The 15671-nt window shown below is 55.2% G+C and overlaps 2 protein-coding genes across 2 annotated transcripts; one reads left to right on the top strand and one right to left on the bottom strand.

The window, feature by feature from the left end:
• Positions 1–11: 11 nt before the first annotated feature.
• SYS1 (SYS1 golgi trafficking protein) lies at positions 12–2347 on the top strand. Its single transcript, XM_069806640.1, has 3 exons — positions 12–210; positions 816–883; positions 1478–2347. The coding sequence occupies exons 1-3, from the start codon at positions 49–51 to the stop codon at positions 1716–1718; spliced, it is 471 nt and encodes a 156-aa protein (XP_069662741.1). The 5' UTR covers positions 12–48; the 3' UTR covers positions 1719–2347.
• A 3742-nt stretch (positions 2348–6089) lies between these two features.
• On the bottom strand, positions 6090–12299 carry LOC104319834 (neuritin). The gene is made up of 3 exons (XM_069798955.1): positions 12132–12299; positions 11447–11594; positions 6090–7282 (listed from the first exon to the last, which is right to left on the bottom strand). Exons 1-3 carry the CDS (start codon positions 12253–12255, stop codon positions 7057–7059), a joined length of 498 nt encoding a protein of 165 aa, XP_069655056.1. The 5' UTR covers positions 12256–12299; the 3' UTR covers positions 6090–7056.
• Between the last annotated feature and the right edge of the window lie 3372 nt (positions 12300–15671).

Below are 15671 nucleotides of genomic sequence, written 5' to 3' on the forward strand. Positions count from 1 at the left end.
GCCCGGCGGCGGCCGCCGCCACTTCCGGCGCGCTGTGGCGGGCGGGCGATGGCGGCGCAGTTCCGCAGCTACGTGTGGGACCCGGCGCTGATCGTGGCGCAGATGGTGCTGCTGCAGGCGGGCTACTACAGCTCGCTCGGGCTCTGGCTCGCCCTCCTCGGCACCCTGGGCAGGACCGGGCCCTCCCTCCACCAGGTCTTCAGCGACGAGGTGAGGGCGCTGGCCCGCCCGGGCCCTGGGGGAGCCGCCGTGGGCAGGGGCTCCTGGGGCGGAGGGGGTGGGCCTTGCTCGGGGGCTCCCCTGGGGGAGACAGACCCCCCCTCCCCGTGTAGGCGTTCCCCAGTGTTAGAGAGAGCTCACCCCCCCCCCCCGCCGTCGGTAGCACGCCGGGATAGAGGCAGACCTCTCCCACCCCACGTAGCTGCCCCCCGGTATAAAGACAGACCCGCTGCCTGTGTTGGTGCCCCCAGTGTGGCGGCAGGCCCCTCCCTTTGAACAGGTGGTACCCCCGGTGTAGAGGCAGACACCCTGTATAGGTACCCCCAGTATAAAGAACTCCCCCCATATAGGTAGCCCCAGTACGGAGACACGGGCGCTCCACACCCTCCCTCAGTAGAGAAACAGACCTGTCCCTTTTCTATAGGTACCCCCAGACAGAGAGACGGACCTCTTAGAAGGACTGCCGTAACTGCTCAGGCTCCTCTTATAGCTCACAATCAGCGCAGGGCCGCACCGATGCGGCTGGGCCACGGGAGGAGATTACGTGCTGTGGGCTGTGATTCGTGCCGCGGTTTCCTACTAATAGTCCCGTGTAGATTTTAGGCTTCTCAACCCCGCCGGGGAGGCTCTCCATGATGGCTTTCATCCTCAATGCGCTCACCTGGTAAGTCAGCAACTAGCTGGAGCACCCATGTCTTGTTCTTCCTTAACATTAAACTTTTAAGTGAATTCAGCGTGATGTATTGCCTCTCTCAAAACATCTCCTGAAAGCCCTGTGCCTGGCTGAGCTTGTCTGCTGAGGGCAGCTGGGAACTGCTGACTCCTGACTTTCTAGAGCCTGGATAAGTCATTTTACTTCCCTGCCTCAGTTTCCCAGCTGGGAATGAGATTTGCTTCTGTGAGAGATTGTACTGAAAGTTAGAATTAATGGATTTCAGCAAACACTGATCTATAAATAAGAACGTATTTTGCCCCTGCTACTGGGCAAAGATTACTGGGGGAGATAGTTTAAAAATTCCTGCCTGGGTCTCTGCACTAAAAGCTCATTTCCCTGTGATCATATAATTAAAAAGCTGTAAGCATGTAAGTCTTGCTGCAGCAGCCAGGAGAGAGGTCAGAAACAACCTATCTTTAAAACATCTAAGAAGTCTTAAACCAATAAATAATCAGCACTGACAACTGCTGATAGCTCTTGCTGTATCCCCTTTGCCATAGGCTTGGCACAGTTTGTTTATTAATCCCTCTCTTTATGTTGCAGTGCTCTGGGCTTGCTGTACTTCATCCGCCGAGGAAAGCAGTGCCTGGATTTCACAGTCACCGTTCACTTCTTCCACCTTCTGGGCTGCTGGATTTATAACTCGCACTTTCCCTCAACCCTGACGTGGTGGCTGGTGCACATTGTGTGCACCGCGCTGATGGCTGCCATTGGGGAGTACCTCTGCATGAGGATAGAACTCAGAGAAATCCCCCTCAATTCTGCCCCCAAATCCAACGTATAGACTCGCTCTGGCAACAACATGCTGCATTATGTCATTGTTTCCAGCACAAGTGCGTCTAATGCCTGAGAATCATCACTGAAGAAGCACAGCAGGTCTGTTTAGACTTTTTTTTTTTTTTTTGGACCTTGGTGACTGCATGAGTGTGAGCATCTCCTCTGGCATCAGCCAGCAACGGAGGAGGAGCAGATGTTTATTTTGTTAACACAAAGCATTTAATATGACTGTATGGTGAGTGTGCTCTTACACTCTTCACTCATGAGACTGTTAAAAGCCAGGTAGCAAGACTTGATGTGTGAGGAGCATCTGGAATTTAACAAATGTGGGAGTGCCCTATGTGGGTAATGCAGTGGTCAGCTCTTCTTGCGGGAGCTGGCACAGTGAGCAGTGGGGCTGGGAGCTGCCGCTTCCAATCTGTAACTTGTTTAGGCTTTGGTTGGAAAAAAAGTCAAGGAAGTGAATGGATGGGGAGAAAGAAGATAGTTGTACTTACCTGAATCACCAGCTGAGACCCTCAATAACCTATAACGTTAGATGGGTTTGTTTGCTGTTTCCATGTTTAATACACAGATGTCAGACAGCAGTTTGCTGAAGAAATCTTTTGTAATAATAAAAATATTATGTTGCTGTGAGCGTGTTATAGTTCTCCTGGGAAGCTGAGCACTTCCAGAAATACCATGAGTGTCTGTATCATGGCACCAGAAGGATACAGCCAGAGAACACATGGCTGGAAGATGTCCACTGTCTAGGGCACGTAAAATTTCCTACAATAAGTATTTCATACCTCTGCTCTGAAATGAAGGCATCAGTGAGTGCTGTCTTAGGAAGTCAGCCAGCATAATCCTCGCTTCAGGAGGAGTGTCAGCAGTCCAAGGTCTCCACGTGTTCAGCCCAAGGCTGAAGCTGTCCTGGGGAAGCCTGCAAAGGTGTCCTGGAGCCACGCTGCCCTTCCCACTTGTCTGAGTCTTCCAGTCAGGCTTCAGAAGTCTAGCAACAGATCTGGTCTGGTAGAGGTGATGTTTAGTTAAGTGAGAGACTGCTGCTTGTTTCTCAAAGTAACAGGATGTGCCTTTATTTAGAGGCACTTTAAATAAACATCACCTGTGGGCAGGCAGGAACAACACCTTACTGCTACAGGGCCAAAGCTGGATGGTTCCACCAGACCCCACAGTCCAAGCAAGCAGACCTGCATCCTGCCTGGTTTCTGCTGAGGGATGGCCAGTTTGTGCGAGCCCAAACAAGGGCAGAGCCAGTTCTGAAGACAGATTTTTCTCCTGTGCAGCATCTTGCTGCAGTAATTTTCCTTTGTATGTTAATATTTTTAAGTGTTAATTTGCATAAATTATTTGCTAATTCAGCTTGTTGAAAAGTGGGATGATTTGAGATGCAGAAGTTGATAAACTCTTTGAAGCTGTTCTTTTGTTGCTGGGGGAGCTGTATTTCAATTCCTGCTCTCACATTCAGATACTATAAATTGAGGCAGGATAACATCCTGATGTTATAAATACTTGGCCAGTCTGCTGCAGAGGAGGATTGCCAGTTACGTTTGTTTAGACAGAACTTTTTATATCCTGAGATTTTGCCAGGACCTATTCCTGACCAAAAAAACCTTTAAACAGAATTTTAAACAGCAGCAGTCTTTCAGATGGAAGAGTTTACCCAAGTTTTTTCTGGGCAGGAGCCAACACTTGCTGGAGGGCCACCCAGAGGTCACTTCCTAGGGCTTCCCCTGCAACTCTGCTGTGCAGTCAGCAACACAGTTCATCCCTTCTCAAAATCTGCTCATTTCTTACATATAAGGACATTTGCCTTTCTCCCAGTCACCTTCAGCCTAGATATAAACTGGTCTTCCAGTAGGTGCCAGTATCTCCCTTCAGAAAAGGGCAGCGAGTGTGCATGCAATTGGGATCAGGGTACACAGCAGAAGGCACGTTCTGCCTCAGGGCTGACAAACACTGGCTTGATGGCAGTCATATTTTAAGGCTGTTTCAGAGTCATTTTGTCCACTACTGCTTTTTGTTGCTATTATTGAGAAAGAACATCCCAAACCTGCACAGGGAAAGTTTGCAGGTTTAATTCAAGGCTTAACACCACACCAAAGCACAGTGTGAACTCCTGTGTTCAGGGGTGGTCTTAAGGCAAATGTGAGCTAGAAGACTAATTACAGTGAATATGAGAGAGCAGAGGGAAAGCCACATTCATCCTATTTCTTAAAGGAGAATGGGCAGCTGATCCCAGAGTTGCTGTGAGACCATATTAAAGAGGTGCTTTGTTCCCCTGTAAGAACGGGGATGAAAACTTTGGACTGAGGAACACTTACCTCCTTTCTTTCTGAATACATGAGATATGCTGTAACTGCTTCAGCAACCTCCCTTGCAGGAGCAGGGGGGCAGTGTGTGTGTGAAGTCCAGGTACAGCTTTGTATCTGCAGACACTCAGCAAGGCCACGAGAAGAATCCTTGACAAATGCGGACTTAACACAGAGTCTGCAGGACATCCAATGAGCTGCACTGCATCAGCATGAAGTACGCTGTAGGATTAGAAATTCTGTCTGAAAGTCTGCTGACTTTGCCTTTGAGGACTGAATTTGTATATTACTTTTTTCTTTTTTAAAGGAAAACTACTGTAATTGTCCTAGTCATAGGGGAAGTTCTGCTAAAAATGAAATATTGATTGAGGAGGGAGCTTCTGAAACTCATCACTCCCATACTGTGAGACCTAATTTTCACTCACATGCTTTCAGTCAGATTTAGGAGCACCTTTGGCTTTAAAGAAATCTGCTGCTCCATACCAGAATGGTGGCAGATGGTCATTGTTTCTTAATGACTCTTTGGGTTTTGTGTGCAATAGAGTTGAGGGATTTGCTTCCAGGGAAGATATGCCTCAACACCTGCTCTTCTTAGAGACAGTGGTAGTGTCAGCTAGCCATTTGCATACATGGTTTTGCAAAAAGACGACTTCTTGGAGATCTCTGCTGAGACTTTTACATTCCCCTTCCCAAAGCTATTTAAAAGTAGAAAATTTTAACAGAGGGGAACATGCCAAATCCAAAGACAAGCTAAGGGTTGTGGGATTTGGGAGGACTGTGCTTATTTGTTTTCCTAAAGACATTAAACACCTAACCTAAATGAAGAGCAGGTACAGGATTTAGATCCAAAAAGACTCCAGCCTTGGTTGTACACGATACCCACTTGCTTCAGCTTTCCCCAGCTACAAACCACAGGCAGGAGAAGAGAGAACAGGGGAGGGGGGAACAGAATCAAACAGCATATGCTGCTGTTGCATCAGGATAAGAAGAAGAACCGAAGCAGCTGAGTAGTTCACTCCAGGTTCTGCAGTGCTCTGGTTTACCCTTTCTCCACTACTTATGTTAAGGCTTTGTGCCCGAGATGCCAAGTACGTAAGTACCAACCCTGTTGTCTGTTGAAAGCCTAGGTACCTTGCACTGAACTGCTGTCTGAACACCAGCTGCTCCTCCCTGACTTATTTCTTGGAATTTGCCTCAATTTATTTGTTCCCTCCTGCTGCTGCAGGAACAGAGCGTTAAGTGATACAGAAGGTAAGAGGAAGAACACGTGAATGCCAAAGGAGAGCCACGTTACCCATCATTAAAAAGCCCAACACCACTGTTGGTAAAAAGATCCTTCGCTGTAGGAGAAGCTTTTCCACGTGCCTGTAATGCATCCAGTGGGATCTCTGGGGCTAGCAGGGCCCCACATCCCCTGCTCACACTGTAAAGCACATTTTCAGGTTTGGGGACACTGTTTCAGAACCTACTGATCCATTTATGGCTGGTGGTATCTACTGCTGTGCCTACGCTCAAACCATCAGCGTGAGGTCCTTGTTCAATGCTTCTCAGGACTATGAGGAGCCTTGAGCTTCCCCAGCTCCACACAGGGCTATCCTTCGCTGTTAGCAGCTGCCTGCCCCTGCTGAAGACAAAGCAGGTGCCCTATTAAGGGGCCGACAATCTGTGGCAGCAGCCAAAGTGATGCGTGACAGATCTAGGAAAGTCAGGCTGAAATACATCATTGTTGAACATGGAAATTTCAGATCTGATGAAAGACAGCTGAGTCCCGTTATTAGAACATGGAGTTTACCACCACATCCAGCAGTTGAGCCATAGTTTAGAGCATGAAGATGACCAGCTCCTTCCCCATTTCAGGGTGGCAGGACCATGTGGGGAACACATTAGAAGCAGTAGAAGGTCCTATCAGGACTCATTGTGCTTCCTCTTAGTGAGGAACTGCCCCGAGACCCTCACAGGAACGGGTTACAGACCCAAGCTGTGTCACCATGGCTTCTTTGGCCCTGTGCAGCCAGGCAGGGTGCAGAGCTTCATTAGCATCCTTAAAACACAGAATTGCATCATACTGACCAAAAACACTGCTGAGTTTTTCTAACATACCCAGAAATCACTTGCAAGCACCTCTCTGTTGCAAGTGGTTACATGCTTGTACTGAAGCTGCAAAACTAAACAACACTCTGAGCCACAAAGAGGGCAATAAGAGACTGTGCTATCGAACAGGAGGCAGGACAAATAACTTCTACCATGCTGTAGGCTCTACAACAAACTTTAATGCTCTGGAATTGCACACTGCCACCCACAGAGCTGCTTACAGGTACCTTTGGAGAAAGCTTTAAAGCAAAAGAGTTGCTATAAATCCTTTTTGCCATGCTAGCTTGACACTCCCTCCAAATATTTTTGCCCTCTCCTTCTGTAGAGAAGGGATTTACACATAAAACAGGAGTTACTCAGGAATCCAGGTGTGTGCAAGAGAAGAGGTCATGCACCTATGATTATTCTTCAGCCATGTCCTCAAAGAAAAAAAGGCCAATACAGGGCAGTAAGGTCTCCTTTCTGCCTTTGACAGGACATACACAGTCCCCTGCACATCACAAATCAGTTGTAATAATGCCCATCTTGTTTTCAGTGCCCAAATAAAAAATCTGGAGAGCTGATCTGGTGGAAAGAATCAGCAAAGTAAACAGGCTTCCTTCCAGTGGCCATAGAAGAATGCAAAAGAATCCAGCATTCACAACCAATTTATCACTTTTCCCCAAATCCTCTGCCCTGTACCTACAAGTTTCCAAATTCTGCAGTCAGCCAGATCCGTGCCTGTGCCTTGAGGCAGAAGGGGACAGGTGTTATCCCAAATTACAGAGAAATAGCAAAACTCAGGAGATGCTGCCAAGCTCTTCCACATCTCGTAGGCGCAGGACAGAGCCAAGTGTTCGCCAAGCGCCACACAGTGTGTTGCTCAAAGGTTTGGAAAAATGATCAGAAAGATGCCACCTCACACACACTGCCACCACCTTTGTTGTGATACAGAGCTGCAGTTTATAAGTTGAGCCAAGTCACGATGAGGGGGATACTGAGGATGGAAATGTTGGGAACGTGGGTCCAGGCAAAGCTTTGGGCTGTGCTAGGGCTGCAGAGGTCGAACAAGCTGCCTTGAAACTTGATTTTTTGAGACTCTCTCCTCAGCATCTCCCAGACTGCCGCTGCTTCCTTCTGGCACTCCCAGAGCGCTGTCAGGGCACACGTGTGAAATTCATCCCAGTACCTGCGGCCAGGGGAGACACCACACCATCAGTCCTTTTGCAGCAGCACAGCACCAAGATGCCAGGCAGAGCCTTGCTGCCCCGAGCCTGCCCTTCAAGCAGCGACAACCTCTGTGCTTTGTGCAAGTTGCCCAGACTATTCATCCCCTCCATCATCTCCCAGAGCATCTTGGCTAAAACTCCAAACTCCCAAACACAATGAAATTATTTCTTTTTTTTTTTCTTCTTTCTCTGGAAGTCAATAAAATCCATTATTTTCCATCAACAAATGTTTCCCTTCAGCACTGAGCACCCTGAGTATCTAAAACAGGCTGCAAACAAAGGCTCAGCACTTTTCATTCAGCTTTCTCCAAGCTGAGTCAAGGGCCAAATGCGAGCACAAAGCAAGGAGAAGGACAACGGCTCCCACAGACCGTCACAGCATTATAACTAAGGTATGGGCAGGGGCAGGAGGAGTTATTCACTGTGTTCTCATTAGGCACATCTCCATTTATCTGCTGGGTATTAGCCTCTGCTAATGACTAATGTGCTCAGTGAAGACCCCCTTGGCTGCCTCCCCTGGGGATGGCAACTTGGATTATTTTTTTTTCAGATCCAGAGCTAGAACCAAGCAGGGAAAAACCCCAGCAGAAATGGGGCTGAAAACAATAGCTCCCAAGAAGACTGTCCCCAGAAGGGAACAGTGGACACCACCTCACTGGTCTGACACGTTGAGGCCAGCACCATGTGGGATGACCCCACACTGCCTTTATCCAGAGCAGTATCCAGCCTACCAAGGCTTTACCCCCTCCCTGAGCTCCTTCCTTATCTCTGGTGAAGCAGCACAGTGGCTCTGGAGCAGCTGGTTTCAAGCTGTTTCCAACAAGCTCCCTGCCCACAGGTGTCAAGCTGAGCAGGGAGGGGTGGGCTCCAGCTGTCCAGGGACAAGGACAGCAGGTACCAGGCTGGGCCATGTCGCCCCCATCCCCAGGGTGGGGAGGACAAGAATGGGCATCCCTGTCTGATTTTTTTTTTTTTTCCTTCTGCTGAGTATCTCAGGATAGTGGGGCATTAGACTCTGTATCAGACTCCCCAAAGGCTGCTGTAGGTGCTGCGATGTGGAGGGCACCCACAGCCTGGCAGGATGCTGCACACACACTAGTCCTGATAGCTGAATTCACAGGTGGGGTCTGTTTTATAGATACAAACCCACAAAATAAAACAGCAGGAGCCCAAAAGTCTCAGCAAATGCCATGGGCCATCCTGTCTTCTGGAAGTGGCTCCTCTCCAAAACAAAAACTTCCCCAAGGGACAGATAAGGCTCTATGCCACACTTGCCACTGACCTTCCCCCCATGACTTCTTTCAAAGACAGTTTCTTTTACCTGAAAAGAGTTTCAGAAAAGCATTTTGTATCGCAGCTTCTTTGGAGCAACGCATGTCCTGGCACCCAATGCCAGGGCAAGGCAGGGACCAGCCACAGGCAGCATCCCCCTGGGTCCCAGCTGGCTCCCCCAGTCCACAGCACCGAGCGAGCAACTCGCACCCCAAGACACCCTCCTGCCCTCCTCTCCCCCTCAGTTTTGCTGTCCCACGTTAGCTGGGGCTGGGCACCATCTCCAGGCCATAATTTACCTGCAAGCTGGTGACTGCCTAGAGGACAGGAGCAATTGGCTCTGTCACCTTCCCCATCCTGCCAGGACACCAGGCACACGTGCCGCCCCTTGGGAAGGACATGCAGCCTGGCCAAGCAGGGACCCTGTGCATGGGAAGGGGACAGCTTGGTTTTGTTCAAGTGCCTTGTGGTGGAGACAACACCTTGTGCAGACACACAGACCCAAGCACTCTACTCAGTTTTCCTACCGGGGCTTACGTCAGAATGCCAGCTGTGAGGAAGTTCATTAAACTGAGTCACTCTGGCAGAACAAATGTCCCCAGATAATGAGAAAAGCTGATGCCAACCCAAGTAACCTCCCGCGCTTGCTCCCAAGCTGCGGCAGCAGCAGCAGCAGAAGGCAGCTCTGCCAGGTGAGAGTTAAACCTGGCCCATGTCTTCAGGCAAAGGGTGGCTGGGGGAAGGTGGAGGGGGATGTTGTTCTGCTTTCAGCTAGGATGGCAGTTCCCAATGTTTCACCCTCCACAGCCTCCATCTGCTCAGCGAGGCAGGTTGCTGTCAAGCAGCTTGCCCAGGCCGGCTCTGGGGCAGCACCACACATGCAGAGCCGAGATGCCACCAGCCCCATGCTGGGTCCCAGCTCCACATCCATACCTCACCCATGCTCCCAGAGAGGGGACCATGGCATCAGGAAAGCAGACAGCAGTGGAGAAGGCTGAGGGTTAAAGGCCAATAATTCAGAAATATTTCCCGGCAGGAAGCTGAGACATGACCAACTTTTTGCTGCAGCCACAGCAAGCCCAAGCTGTGCACCGGCACCAGCAGGAGAAGCTGGCAAGTCCCAGAAGGTGCAGAGCCCTGGCCCTGCTGGCAGGGAAGATCCCAGGACCTGTTCCGTGATGGTTAGTGCCCCAGAGCATGTAAAAAACCCCAAACCTCAACTCACACATTTCACATGAGTTTCAGCAAAGGAATTGCTCCTCCAGCAGTCAACCACAGCACATGCTGGGCTGCATGCTCGGTTGTTTTCTAATACCAAGAAGCCACATTTTCAAAAATAAAGTATATATTGCAGACCAAACCAGAGCAGTTCCCGTTTCAACCCAGCCTTCAGCCATGTCCCAGGGAGGCTGTTCGTCCTGAGCTAGGCTGTCCCAGGAGAAGGGGGAATAAAGAGCAGGTCACAACCAACCTCCCATTGGCACGTTTCCTGGCAGGGGAATGCAGGGACAAAATAAATAATTTTTTTTAAAAAATGGGAGGTAGGTAGTTTTCTATTCTCCTTGAGCAAAAGAGTTTTGCTGAAGTGTTTTCCACTCCTGACAACAAGCAAAGTTAGATATTTCAGCCAGGGCAGGCAAGAGGGCTGGGGACCCTCTGCTTGCCTCGGCAGCAGCACCGGCTCCTTGTCCCAGCTTGCTGAGAGCCCGACCTGCCTCCACGAACTGCCCCGTCCCGGCTGCCCCCTGCCCTGCCACGGCCCCATCCACTGCCAGCCAGCTGTGCTGGCACCGCAGAGCGGGTCCCAGAGCCTCCACCCCATTGCTAAGGGTGATGCCTTCTCCTCCCAGCCCATGGGCTGGTTTTCAGCAGCTTGGAGAGCCTGACCTGCAGGCCACTCAGCCCTCTGCCTCGCCCTAGCAGGTTTCTACCACCCCAAGGCACATGGATTTTCCCTTAATTGCTGTCTGCATTTCCTTATAGCTCCTTTTCACTCCCCACAACTCACTGCTAGGGACACTAAGCTGCTTCCGTTTATCTCCACAAACATTTTGTTTCCACCTTTCACTTGCCCCCCCCCCCCTTGCTGCTTCTGTTCATTTGCTTTTTAAGCTGACCTTTCCCCAAACCTGCCCAACACCACCCCTCGTTACCCAACTCTTTTACTATTATTTCAGTTCTGCTGAAGTTAACGTCCCCCCTACACCATCATCTTGGGGCATTTGCTACAAACTCACAAAAACCAGGGATGGGGCAAATTCAAGCCAGAAGGACGAAGGGTCTCAGCAGGGAGGAAGGGAGGGAAAAGGCTTCGTTTAGGCAACAAGATCCAATTTGAGGCCAGGTGCAGGCTGCTCCCTGCAACCCTGCACCCTGGGGCAGCTCAGCCACATGGAAGTCACTGCCTGAAACCCAGGTGTCCAGAAGAGCCTTTCCCAGGGGGCAGAGGGGGTCAGGTCCCTCCAGCCCCACTCCTCCTGGCTGCAGGCATGCAAGGGGTCATGGGACAAGTCCTGGTGGCTGGAGCTATTGCTAAGGGACGGAGATGCAAACTCTGGCTGGAGCCAAGCAGCAGATGGACAAATGGACAGATGGATGGATGGATAGAGGGAGGGAGGGAGCGAGCTCCTGTCTGAAACTGGAGCAAGGTGGGGAGCACGTGTGTGTGTGCACACACTGGCAGGATTCATGAGTGCAGGAGAAGAGTTCACACAGCAGCACCCAACACAGGGGCAATGCCAAAAAGCCACACTGGCTGCGCACCACAGATAACCCCCCCCAACCCTCCCTCGTCCAGAACCGGCCCCACGGGGTGGGACATGCAGGGGGTCCTGGCCTGGGGCCACACTCACCCACAGACTCGGTGCAATCCCTGCAGCTCCATGCCATCCGTCTCTTCATATGTGGCCATGTTTTCCCCCAGCTTGAGGACGCAGTCCGAGAAGCCTTGGTAAATGTTGGCACAGGCGGTACCCGATGCCAGCAGCCCGGCCAGGTGCCCTACCAGCCGTCAAAGGGGTCGGCATGAGCCCGTCCCTTTGGGAATGGAGCCCACCTCCTTCCCAGCGAGACCTGAGCACCCCTGGGCTGTCACAGTGCCAGTGCCACCCAGGCACGGCCAGCTCTCCCTTCCACGCAGCATGTATGGGAACCTCGTGCCATCCCTCACCCGTGCCCAGCCCTGTCTGCGTTTGCAGAGAGCCTGAAAGTGCTGCTCTGCTGGGGCAGGGAGCCGGGACAGGGGCAGTCGGGGCACCCCGCTCCCAGCCTGCCCTGGCTACTCACCTGCACCCAGTACTAGCAGCCCCGGCCCGGGGCCAAGGGCAGGGACAGGCTGGCGGGGGGGGGGGAGGGAGGCACGACCAGCTCAGCACCGGCAGCCAGGACCCGCCGGGGAGAGACACAGGGCACCGACCCGGGGCGGAGGGAGGGAGGGAGGGAGGGGACACCCCATCGCCACCCCCCCCCCCCGTGCTACCGGGGAAGCGGCCCCTCCCAAGACCCGGACGCCCCAAACCTCCACCCGGGCATCCTTACCCAGGGCGAGGAGCAGCACGGCCGTGCCACGCTGCTGCCCCATCCCGCCGCCGGCTCCGCGGCTCCGTCCGAGCTCGGCCTCCAGCCCCGCTGCGGCTGCCGGCACCGCTGCCCGTACCCCCATGGCCGGCAGCGCTCCCCGCCCGCCTCGGCGGGGAGGGCACCCGGCCCCAGCCGACGCTAATGAGCGGGTTTGGCCGCAGCTAATTAAGGAGGGGGCTGGGCTGCGGCTAACGAGCATCCCGGGGGCAGCCCCGTTCCCGCACCCCCCACCTCCGGCCCCATCGTGCCGTGCGGCATCCCGCACCCCTGGACGCCACAGCATCGCGTCCCCTCGGGCCCCTCTGCCAGTACCCACAGCTCCCCACCCCCCGCACCCCACATCCAAGGACCCTGCACGCATGGGCCCCGTGGCACCCCTTCACCAGCCCCAAAGCGGGCTGTGCCAGGAGCGCGTAGGACACGCACGCCTGTGTCCCACGGCCCAGCCTCTCTGCTTCCAACGCGCCCAAAGGTGTCGTGCAAGCCTGCCGCTCGCCACAACTCTCTGCCTCTGTGGTCCTGCTTCTTGCCAGGGTCCTCAAAATCCTGCAGTCCTGCCCCATTTCCAGGATTACCAAACTCCTGCACCCCGCCCTTCCCACCAGCCCTGCCCCTGCAACCCCAGTGCCATTGGCCAGGCTTGCCTCCGCCGGCTGGGCAGCCCACGCCGGCAGCCACCCTCCCACCCACGCGTGCCCACAGCCCCTCGGGCAGGGCCGAAAGCCCCCCACATCCTCCCCGCCACAGGCTGCGCTGCCTGCCTACACCGCGCATCAGCCTGAGTGGGGAACAGGGACCGGTGCCCGCTGCTGGTGGCAGCAGCAATCTGGGCAGGGCAAGGATTGCTCTGCTTTCTGTCTAGTCTCTCTCTGTGCACCCACGCTTTCCACGCTCCCGATGGCATGGGGCAGAGCGAAGTGGGACACCAAACAAAGCCCTGAGCGGGTGTAGGTTCGTTCAAAGCCTCCGAGATCTTGCGCTTTACGGCCTGACCCTGGCTCTTACCCCGGGAGTCCCTTTTCTTTTCCTCTGGCAGGAAGGGGAGCAGAAGGGCTCCCGCCTGCTTTGGTGGCATCGCTGCAGGGGTCGGTCACCTCCGAGCTCACTCTTTGCTGGGGACAGCTTTGCTGCTTGCTGGGGACACCGCTCTCCACCAGCCCCTGAACCTCCCTGGTGCCCAGTGCCGTGACCCCCCTGAGTGGGAGGGACCCCCTCTCTACACAGGTACCCCCTGCCCCCGGGGCAGCCGTGCCAGCAGCCCCAGCCGCCTCCAGCCCTGGGAACCCAGAGCAAGTGGAAACTACAGCTCTGCAGATGCCACCTGTGCCCTAAGCAAAGAAAGGCAGAGAGCTGCGGTCTGAAAGACCTAAGTAAACCTCTTTATTCACAAAACAGCGTCTCGCTACAACAAACTATGAATCTTTCTCTTGCAAGCTGCCCTCCAGCCCCGCCAAGCCCCACATCTCCGTCGGGGAGAGCAGGACTCTGCCGCCAGGGTTAAGCCCTGGCTGGGGCTGGGGGCCAGGCACTACCCGGTGAGGCTTGGGTTGCCCGGCCCAAAGAAAGCGCAGGGCAGCACGGTGGTGGCGGTTGTGCCGCCGGGACAAGGGGACCAGGCGCCGAGTCCCTGCAGCGGGGCCCCCCAGCCCCAGCCCCAGCCCCAGCCCCAGCCCGATGGCAGGCAGCCTACGGTGACTGCGGGCAGTGGGTGGGGAGCGGGTGCCTGTCCTGCTGCTGGTGGGTCCGTCGCTGCCTCCCACTCCATCTCCTCCTCCATCTCTGCCTCCGCTTCCACGCTGCTGGCAGCCGGCTCCAGAGCCTCCAGCGCGAGGCGGAAAAGCCTACAGCAAAAGCCAAGCAGAACAGTGCGTTGGTCCTGCCCTGGCCAGCCGAGCGGACCTGTGGGACGGGGCTCTCGGCACCCCTGCCCCCTCTCACCGCCTGGGGAGAGCCGTGGGGCGATGGGGCCCCTGGGCACGTCCCCAGCGGGAGCTGGCTGGAGGCTGGGCAGCTCCTTCGCCACCAGCACCCACCAGCACTCACGGGCCAGCGCCCGCAGCCGGACCGTCCTGCGCTTCACGCCCTTCAGCAGCTTGGGAAGAGGCAACATCCTCCGGATCTGCCGGAGCAGAGAGGGCAGGGGTGAGCGGCCCTGCTCCCTGCTCCCTGCTCCCTGCCCCGCGGGGCCCCGGGCACAGAGCCCGGCCCCGCCAGGCGCAGACCCCGGCCCCGTGCCTGCCTCGGCACCCAGAAGCTCCTTACTCTGCGCAGGCGGCTTTTCGGCTCCGTGCCGCTCCATGGGCAGGGCTGAGCTCCCTTGGCTCCAGCCTGGAAAGGGGCAGAGGAGGCACCGGCTCAGGCTCCGGGCAGGACCCGGCTGCTCCCGGCCAGCATCTCTCCCTCCGGCAGGAGCCCAGGGCGCTCGCTCGGGCTTCCCCTGCTGACGTGTCCCCCCAGGCAGGGATGCTCGATGATTTCAGCAGGGGACGAGCAGCCCAGAAGGACTTCTCCCAGCCCTTGGCCTTGCAGGGATGGGTGGCAAGGGCAAGCCAAGCTCCCGGCCCCCCGAGCTTCCCACAGCGGGGCCCCCAGCCCACGCCACCCCCGCAGTGCCTGCTCCAGCCTGCCCGGGCAGTGCGGGGCTGCCCGCCTCCGCGGAGCGGGGCTGTACCTCCAGCGGCACAAGCGTCCTCTTCCTCCAGGCCTTCACCGTGCCACCGAGATGGCAGCACCAAGATGGGGAGCGAGGCGCTGGGAGAGGCGAGAAGGGCTGACTCATGACTCCGAGGCACCGCGAGCACAGGAGAAGGGCTGGGCTGGGAGCAGGGCAGAAGGGCTGCGTCGGGAGCAGGGCAGAAGAAGGTCGTCTGCCTTGCGCTCGTCGCCGGGCACTGGCAGTTGCAGCTGGAACACGGGCCGTGACATCACACCTCTGTGACACGGGAGCTCCGGTGCCGGCTGCGCAGCGGGGGACTGGGGACAAGCCCTTGAGGGTCTGCAGCCTCACGGGGAAGGCCGGGGACTTTTTGTGTTGCCCCTCGAGATGAACGAAGCACGCTTTTGCGCTTCGGTAGAACCTAAGACGAAGGAACGCCGCGCTGGGCAGAGTCCTGCTGCCGCCAGCGGTTCTCCAAGGAGTCTGCAGAGATGCGTCACGAGGAGATCCCTCGTAGCCACTTGCCCCAGCACCCAGCCCTGAGCAGTCGCACGGGGCACCTCAGCCCGGCTGGGGGTCCATCCCCCAGCCCAGCTCCGCTGCCCAAAGGCGGCCCCTGAGCGCTCCCATCCCGGGACGGCTGCAGGACAACGCCGTGGCTGCTTCTGCTCTCCTCCCCAAGGGCAACCCCCTTCCCTCGCAGGGAGTCCTGCTGGTCCTGGCATCCCTGCCGCCAGCCAGCTCAAGCCCTTTGTCACCACCCAGACTGGACAGACCGGGGAGTCGTGTTTAATTCGAAATTCCCTCGGGCTAAATTACGGTGAAACGACACCAAACGATCA

The sequence above is a fragment of the Haliaeetus albicilla genome, chromosome 2 (genome assembly GCF_947461875.1).
Source record: "Haliaeetus albicilla chromosome 2, bHalAlb1.1, whole genome shotgun sequence".
Taxonomy (NCBI): Eukaryota; Metazoa; Chordata; class Aves; order Accipitriformes; family Accipitridae; genus Haliaeetus; species Haliaeetus albicilla.

Bases quoted from the DNA above. Each gene is read 5' to 3' on its own strand.
- SYS1 (XM_069806640.1), top strand. From the start codon at position 49: ATGGCGGCGCAGTTCCGCAGCTACGTGTGGGACCCGGCGCTGATCGTG. The intron at 211-815 runs GTGAGGGCGCTG...AGTCCCGTGTAG, and splicing joins ACCAGGTCTTCAGCGACGAG to ATTTTAGGCTTCTCAACCCC. The intron at 884-1,477 runs GTAAGTCAGCAA...TTTATGTTGCAG, and splicing joins ATCCTCAATGCGCTCACCTG to TGCTCTGGGCTTGCTGTACT.
- LOC104319834 (XM_069798955.1), bottom strand. From the start codon at position 12,255: ATGGGGGTACGGGCAGCGGTGCCGGCAGCCGCAGCGGGGCTGGAGGCC. The intron at 11,595-12,131 runs GTAAGGATGCCC...GACGGCTGGTAG, and splicing joins CGTGCTGCTCCTCGCCCTGG to GGCACCTGGCCGGGCTGCTG. The intron at 7,283-11,446 runs GTGAGTGTGGCC...CCCTGGCCGCAG, and splicing joins GGATTGCACCGAGTCTGTGG to GTACTGGGATGAATTTCACA.